General features: G+C 37.1%; 1 protein-coding gene across 2 annotated transcripts in view; it reads right to left on the reverse strand.

The window, feature by feature from the left end:
- Positions 1–8,267, reverse strand: part of GASK1B (golgi associated kinase 1B) — a 31,673-nt gene extending 23,406 nt beyond the window's left edge. The window contains exon 1 of one of the 2 annotated variants that reach the window (XM_072405975.1): positions 7,599–8,267. In XM_072405975.1, coding sequence (XP_072262076.1) covers positions 7,599–8,031 — 433 coding nt within the window. In that variant the 5' untranslated portion in view covers positions 8,032–8,267. Of the gene's footprint in view, positions 1–7,175 lie in introns of both variants that reach the window. The other variant, XM_072405974.1, reaches the window with a different exon arrangement.
- Positions 8,268–8,897: the final 630 nt, after the last annotated feature.

Here is an 8,897-nt window from a genome sequence, read left to right on the forward strand (position 1 = left end):
AAAAAAAAATACTTACAGTTAGAAAAAAATAAATTTAATTGGCTCACTCTGTATCACTTTACCCTCTATTTGCAGATTAAATTATTTTGTACTTTTTTTAAAATGGATTACATGAGTCACTTGCTCCTAATTGATATCTTGTGTATAATTTTGGCAACCAGTAGATAGAGCTGTGTCCTCATGTAAAGTATGTAACAAACTCATGTCTCTTGTCACCAATGGTAAGTTTGTAAACACTTTACATGACATCATTCAACAGATGAAAAACTAACATTATATGCTACTCATGACTTCTTCCAGTTCTTAAATTTCTATATAATATTCAGTGAGACATTCCAAAAGATTGGGGGCCCAATAGGAAAGGTAAATGGAGTAGGACTTTGCCCATTTTTCCGCCATTTTTTTGCCCGTTTTTTGTGAGTGGCTTACCTGGGAGGGACTTTTCAGTCTGTTAAATGTACTTTTGAAAGCATGTTGTTATATCGTTCCTACTTCTTATAATAAAGATGAATTGTTTAAAAATAAGAATATTGGAGGTTTTGAGTAGTTTAGCAAAAGACATTTTCAAAACGGATACCACCCATTCCACGTAAAAGGTATGTGTTCTCAGGACAGGGATGAGTGAGCTCAATTTGTGAAAATAATTTCTCTGGAATTGTTTTTTTGTATTGTTGTTTTTGTATGCAGTGAAATGCATCTGGGGATGTTTTTCAGCCAATATAGTGTTTGCAGGTGTCATTGCAAAGCATAATGAAAAGTACAGCCAGCCCCATCAGCAAAAAGGAAATCAACCCTTCCTTACCATAATTGCCACAGACTGGGAGATTCTAACTCATTCTGATTCTTGCTGTTGATGAGGGTAGTAAATGGGAGTGCTAAAGAAATACAAAAACCCTTATAATTGAAAGACAACATTTTACAGCAGAATCTCATTCTCTTTGAGGCGGGGTCAGTTTTGTATTGTGAGACAGACTTGAGGCTCTTACCCATTAAGATATTTGGTTGCTTTTGTTATCCCTGTTAGTAGCTTCTTAGTGCTGCTGTTGTCTTATAGCACCATGAGGCAAAATATACCTATATTACACAGCACAGACTTCTCATTTTAGTGTTTGTTCACATTCTTCACACAGTTCTCCAGAATTTCTCTGTATTTACCACAGTTCACAAGGAGAAAACTGTTGCCGGATGCTCAAGGGAACCAGGAGTAACCTCTGACGCAATCCTTTTGTGAGTTACCATATTGTCCTATTAAGCCTCTTCATCCTAACTAATAACCTTCTCTAACTATTAACTCACTCTCCTAATACCTATCTCTATACTGACTATTACTGCCTCCTGATTTTTACAACATGACAAATACTTTCTTCTGGTTAAGTAACCTCTTTATCCTGGCTATAAGCCCTCTCCCGTCTGGTTTTTAACTCTTTCTTTCTCGACTAGTACCTTCTTCCCAATAACCCACTTCATATTAGTTATGCAGTTCAGATCGGGTATGCTGTAAGGAACTGGGAATGCCTTTTCAATGCACTGGTAATTAACACCCTCTACCCTGATTTACCCCTACTATGCTGTTCATTGTTGTTGATATCTGGTTATGCATGTCATTCTTACTGGACACACCAGTTTCAATTTTGCCATGTAATTTGCATGCTACCAACACACTACCGACTTGCAAAAAATGAATGTTTATGTATAATATATTTTAACATGTATATTTGACATAATGGTATAATCTAACTGTATTAACAGGAAAAAGGAGACAGTCTGTGGTGTAATTGAATATATTGGCTAAATAAGGTATTACTTGATTTCAAAAATACCAGTCCTTATATAGTGAACTATGTAAAGTCTGAATAATCAATGGCTAACCTGGTACAACACCCTGCCACTAACAGGAAAAGGGAGGAAGATTGGATTACAGTTATCAGTCCTACACATTCCTCTTCCTATATATGCCCAATACATCAGATTAGGAGTATGTACCAATATTCTAACATGCATGCCTGGAATTCTCGGAAATCCATAGCATGGAAAAAAGTGCTTAAAGAAACTGTAAGAATGTCTGTTTCATGATAAAACAAGATGGAAAGAAATCACTTTCTCACAGCAATTATTATATACAAATCCTACTATGAAAATGTATATATATATATATATATATATATATATATATATTTATATATATATATTTAATGAGTACATTGAAATGATCATTGTGAAGCTGGGGTATCTCTAGCTCTCAAACCCACGCACTTAGCCTCAGCACGGTCTGCCCCATTATTGGAATGATGTGTCTTACAGAGAAGGTCACATGGAGCAGAAGACCATGCAATGACATAACACGCTTTTTGCAACATATGACAGAGGCATATTTGAGCTGGTGGAGAACCTATTTCACTTCATCATCTTTTTTTTCCACTTCCACTCTTCTATAATGCATTCTATATGTGTATGAACCCATATTGGCCCTAAATTATAAAATATTCTAGTCTCTCTTAGATACTTTAGAGCAATATCAATATGATGGCATTAAGACCTTGCAGATTTTATTGGTAAGATTTAAATTCCTACATCTGCTACAGCCAATACAATACATACCACTTTTTCCTAGAGACTTATAATTAAACCTAAGAATGAATATCCCAAATAAGGGGAGCAACCAGAAACCATGGTCAGCAGGAATTTAGAAGAATGATGTCATATCTCACAGGCACAGTATCCAAGAGATATGCTTGTAAGAAGCTTTCACCTTTGACTGACACACAAATGTTGGGTGGACCATTAGGTTCCAAAACCAATGTGTACTATAAACAGTTGACATTGAAAAAAAAAAAAACTACAAAAATAGTTTTCACTTTTTATCATGCTTTTCTAAAACACCAGTGCTTTCCAAAGATGTCTGTGGGTGAATTCTCAGGTCTGGTTTCCTGATTGAGATAACCATGGACCTTTCATGTATAATGTGGTCTCTTGCAGGCTGCACTGAAAACTGGTGTGATAGGGTGACAAAAGAGGAGCACATGGGTAGGGCATTCTTACTACATAAAAGTAAGAACATTTATAGCATAATTTGAAACATGCAGATTAGACCACTAAAAATGACCAACATTAAAGTTCAAAATATAGATTATGTGAGATTATATATAGTAAATGTATAGACAGGAGGCTGCTTCCTACAAAATGTGCATACTTACCTAAAACATTTTGAGCTTCTTTCAACACACTGGTTTAATTTCTAGAGTAACTAGACTGTAAATCTCCAATTAGGACTATATTCCACAATATTAAAGCATAGTGCAGCTGTTCCATACCACTGAAACACCAGCTGCGAGTATCCTTGGCTGAAATAACTGGACTGCTATACCGAACATTAATGCTATCACTATATTCTATATACTAAAAGGAATTAGGTGTGGGGGCAGGGTGGGGCTGTTTTATTCAGCAAGTAAAGATGGCAGAGAGCAATATTTGGACTCTTTTCTATCCCTAGCCAGCATCTCTTGATGTTGATCAAATCTTCCAACAGCTGTTTTGTTGTATGCCGTATGGTATTGGGGTAATTGATGTAACATAGGAGACTTAAACCATGTACATTGTAACAATCAGAAAAAGAGACCAGCCTTACTATCTACACAACTGAAGAGAGTGTGAGCTAAGTCCAAGGAAATTCCCAGCGTTCAACAAGAATTCTTCGCTTTAGAAAATACCAAGGTTCCTGCCCCCTGACACAATTGTGCAGATAACAGGTTACCATGAATTGGACCACAACATCGGGCAAATACAAGAGGCAAAATCAGAAAAGGTAGAACTCTTGAGCACACTGGAAGAATCAGGGACACAGAGAGGAACAGAAACACGGAAACACTAGCAGACTTAGCGGTACAGGAGCTAGGAAGCATAAAATGTGGAATTTATTCCCAGAGACACTGGAACTGTGGAAACAAATCCTGGACACACTAAAAGCCTTTTGGGCAGAGGAATAAACTTTCAGGGTACACAAGAAATCCCAACTCTGAAACAGTGAAAAAAATGATCAGGTAGACTGAAGCCCTCAGGGTACACAAGTTTGAAAACGCAGACCTTGGAAGGATCTCTCAAACTTTTGATAACCCTCAGGACATTAAAAAGACAGATGAGCAAAGACCTGTTGCAGGTTTTTTTCCGCCTGTTGTTCAGCAAGGGGTATTCGGGCTAAGCGTGAAAACATTGCATGGTTGACAGGTTGGATGGGTACCTGTTGTAAAGCAGGTGATGTCAGCTCCTATCTATACTTCCTAGCCCTGGAACAGAGCAGGCTATAGCATGAAAGGAAAAACCACATGCTAGTGGAACCACAAGTAGCTGATTACCATTGCTTTTAATCTGCCACACACTTCATCACTGGCCACTTTATTATCTAAAAGATTACCATAAGAGGTTTAGTTTATTAATATCAAGTTGCCACATTAAATTTTAGCATACTGAAAAATTCCAATGACATTATATCCTTTGAATAGAAGCAGCTTGCATCAGGATGTGTCCTATAAGGATATAAGGTAATGCTGATCCTTTTTTATCCTATTGTTCTCTCCAGATTGAATACAGAAAAGCTGGCGCTGCACGTACAGCTCTACAGAGGGCTTGCCCAACATGCATCATCCTGAGAATCTAAATGTCAGATGGAAAAACAGCCATTCAGATCTAATCATAAATGAACAGCAGGAAATAAAAATTGATAGTAAACTGTGATAATAAAATGTGGTTTTAATTCATGTAAAAGTACTTTGCTCCCTCATACACTATAAATTAACTGTAATGCTCAGAAATATTTTCATTGATTGTTATCTGCTAGAATTACAAACATTTATGACCAAAATTTTTCTTATAAAAATATTTGAAGTGCAAGCAAATTAGTATTTACTGATAAAGTTAACAAGATAAGACAATATATAATTACACAAGTAATTTTATTACATGAATAAATCTGAAAATGTCAAGTCTTTTGCAACCATATTCAAAAAAGACTTTGTTGTTCCTAAATGCAGTAGCCCATAACAATCAATCCAAATCCAAGGTGCAAGGTGGATTCTTATTGCCTTCTGTAAGTTAGTACACTTTTACAAATATGAGTAGTTTACTGAATGAAGCCGCATTATACCATCTCTTTAGGATCTTATAATTGCATTTTAAATTTTCTTAGACAACAGTCATCATGTGATGAAAATCACAATACAATAAATAGAAAAATGGAAAATGGCTTTGTCTCAAAATTCATTTAAAATAGGATGTATGTTTCCTTCAGCAGAGAGTTAATTGCTCTTAACCAATGAAAAAATGTAGAAAGACAAATTGGCCATTTGTTCAGTAACATGTTCAGTAAAAACAACAAATCAAGATATATATGAAAAAGACCATGCACCAGCATGCTGTCACACCTTACAACTAGAGTTGCCATCTTTTAGGCCATTAAAAAAAAAAAAAAAGGGGCTTTCATTTCTCCTGAAGCACAGAGTTTGACCTGGCTGGTATACTGACAGCCCCACAATGGTGCAAATAGGTGGGAAGGTAAGACAATTTTGTTATGCTCAGCTAATACAGTTGTGTTTTATTGTCTACAGTGTACACCATTTCTCTAAATGCACAATTACAACATTCAACTTATAACAAACCCCTAAACTTTTAAGCTGAATTGATGTCTTAAAAAAGAAGAGTTCCACTTTGAAAAACAGGGTTCAGGCAGCTTTTTCTTGCAAAAAGGCCAGGTGATGTTTCTTCTGCAATAAGCCTTCCTACCTGCCTGATCAATCACTTGAGCTACCAAATTGTCAGCATACCTGGAACATCCCAGCTTCCCCTACGGTTGCCGGGACTGAATGAACTCCCTGTGTGGGAGTTACTTCATCCAAATCCGGCCAATCAAGATGGCCGATGATCGCAACTAGGAGAGAAGAAGGAAGAAGATGGCAGTGTCCTGTGATGGAATTGGGACAGGTGAGTATATCAGGGTTAATTTCTGCTTTAAAGCACACAAAAACATATGCATCAAAACATGAGCCATATAATGGAATATCAGTAGTGAACTGTATAAGGGCACTCACACTTTATAGCTTTTGTTAAATGTCACTAATCTAACAGATTGAATAGAAGGAAGAACCGGTAGTTTGGGTACTAATATTTAGCAGACTGCTGACACCCATCAAAATATTAAAGGTCTTCATGATTATTTTCAGAAGCACAAAACTATAAGTAGAAAAATTAGTCCAGATAAAAGAAAATAGGAATATAATATACAGTAATACAATGTTCCTTTTTTAGTCATCAAAGGTTTGCAGACATTCTACAATATGACTACTCAAGGTAGGACATTCTCTGCCTAAAGGATATCCTATTTCACAAAGTAAACTTGGATAGTGATCTCAGAAGGTATATTGCTATTTTCACTGAGTTTAATGAATTACAGCAACTGTCTGAATAACGAGGCACAAATATAGAAGCAATAAACTCTCTTGTAAGGTTTACACTAATAGTATATGACACAGGAACATGTTTGCAGAGTGTAATATTTAGTAACCTTAGAAACTTTGATGCACCCAATAACTTACACAGCAGGCTTAAGGTGAAAGCATTTGAGGAATTACAACTACCAATATATATAATCAAGCTATGATGTTCAAAGCTTGCTGAGTTCTGTGGTATCAACATATTTAGTTTTTCCTTGTAAATACAAATTAACAAAATTATTATAGTATTTAAAAAAATTGCAAAAAAAGTTTACAATGTAAATGGCATTGATCAAATCTTACACATTGTACAACAAAAGAAAAAAATCCGTCTAAACTAAATCTGACTAATATTGTGGTAAACTACATTTCCTACACAGTTTAGGTATAAAAGTGTAAGTCATTGTCAATGTTTAGATATTTGGGCTCAAATATTAAGTCTGAAGGAAAATAATCTGTTGTCCTTAGCAACCACACTCCAGTTGCTAGCTTTCTGATGGCAGACAAGAGTGAAAGAAATGATCTTACTGGCTGGTAAGGGCCATACATGTTTACATTTGGAAATTTTTGGTATTTAATTCCCCTCAAATCAAATTATATAAAGCAGAGGACAGAAAGAAGACAGGACAGGTGTTCATTGTATGTGTCATTTAGGAAACCAGATCTAGTCTACAAAAGAACAATAGATCCTCTCACCTTGTGCGAACTCAAACTTTCGGCTTACAGCTGGCAATGACCGATTAAGCCCCAGTATCCGATCCAAGTGGAAAGCAAAAACTTCGCTCATGTCCAGGGGTCTTTTAACGAGACCACACATTCCCTGGCAGGAAGTTGGATTTTTCTTGGACGGCTTTTCAAACAGGATGAGATGTGCATGGCTTGTCGGCACCTGTGTTATTGTTTGTATCCTGGAATCTGCTAGGAACCGCATTGCCCTAATGTCATCTGGACTGAACCATGGTGGTGCACTGTCACTATATATTCTAATGTTACTCTGATGCTTGTTAGTCCCCCCTCTAGCATCACCTACAATTGTCAAATTTGGGTCCCTTGATTTGTAGGTGGGGGTTCCCCTTTTTTGATTCCCTTCCCAGATCTTATTCTCCATTTTGTGAATACCTTGAAAGATGCTGTGCCCCAACTCATTCTGTCTCAGTGATGCTGATTTTCTCCTCTTCTTTGGTTTCACTGTCCCCCTAATATTGGCTGGCTTGCTTCTTTTGGACCTCAGAGTGATGTAGACAACATTAGGTTGTAGTGTTGGAGAGTTATTTACAGCGCCCCCATCTGGCTGGGAATTTTCCACAAAAAAAGTGTTTGGTTCCAAAAAGTTCCTTGGTTGCTCAGTGGCAGTCACTTTCTGAGTGGGCTTTTGGGGTAAAACATTTACTATCTGACTTACTATAAAAATTCCATACAGAATACAAGCAGCGCAGAGCAATAGCAGACTCCTCTTGCTTTTGGGTCGTCTACCACCGCACGTCCGACAGATCCAAGCACAAAGTAATCGTATCAATGGGCTCCTGAGGTTTGCTGTCCGAGCTGAGGTCATCTCTCCAGACAATCTACATAGTGACAGCTGCTGGGAAGCTGTGATCTCCTGTAGGGCTTTTGCATGCTTCTTAAAAAGAAAATAAATAGTTTGTTTAAGAAATGGAAGGAGTTTGTTCTGAGCCTGAGAATAGGAATGTGCTGCTGGGTCTCACAGTGACTCTGACACTCCACCGCAGAGAACCTTTTATCAGCTACCACTAGGGAAGTGATTTCTTTCACTGAATGAATGGAGACAACTGTGTAAACATAGTGAGGCGGAGATCACCAGTCCAAATGTCAGGGGCTGCCTTGCTAAGAATTGTTCATGTGAGAAAGAAAAAAAAAATGCAGCATATTTTTGTCAAACCAGGAAATGTCTGTTTGCTGGGACAGAGAACTCTTCATTATAACTTCATTCCCTCATATAATAAGCATTTTTATATAAAACTGCAAAGCGAACTCTGCCCTGAGCAATGACAGCTTAATTTGTGAGTCTTTATTATATAATAGCTCAGGAATTCCAGGGGGAATTAGAAACAGTCTCCTATAAAACCTAAATGGAAATAAAGTTTAAGAGCACCACACCCCGTTTCCTAAGCACACATACAACAAACTATTTCAATTACCTTATATTTGTAACAGGATGTATATGAAACTTTTACTACAGTCATTATTTTTGTGCCTCATTTGATGGCGTGTCATTGCTTTTTCCCCTATATGTGCAGGAATGCTGCACAATATTCCATATATTCAGCTCCCCAGTCTCTCCGTTATACCACTGAGTAAACATGCCCACAGGCTTAACTCATGGCCGGATCAGATGGCAATTTCATTTCTATGCAAGGACAGCACTTGTACTGTAAAAACAGAATTTTCAAAACTCAC

Source organism: Pyxicephalus adspersus, chromosome 3 (genome assembly GCF_032062135.1).
Source record: "Pyxicephalus adspersus chromosome 3, UCB_Pads_2.0, whole genome shotgun sequence".
Taxonomy (NCBI): Eukaryota; Metazoa; Chordata; class Amphibia; order Anura; family Pyxicephalidae; genus Pyxicephalus; species Pyxicephalus adspersus.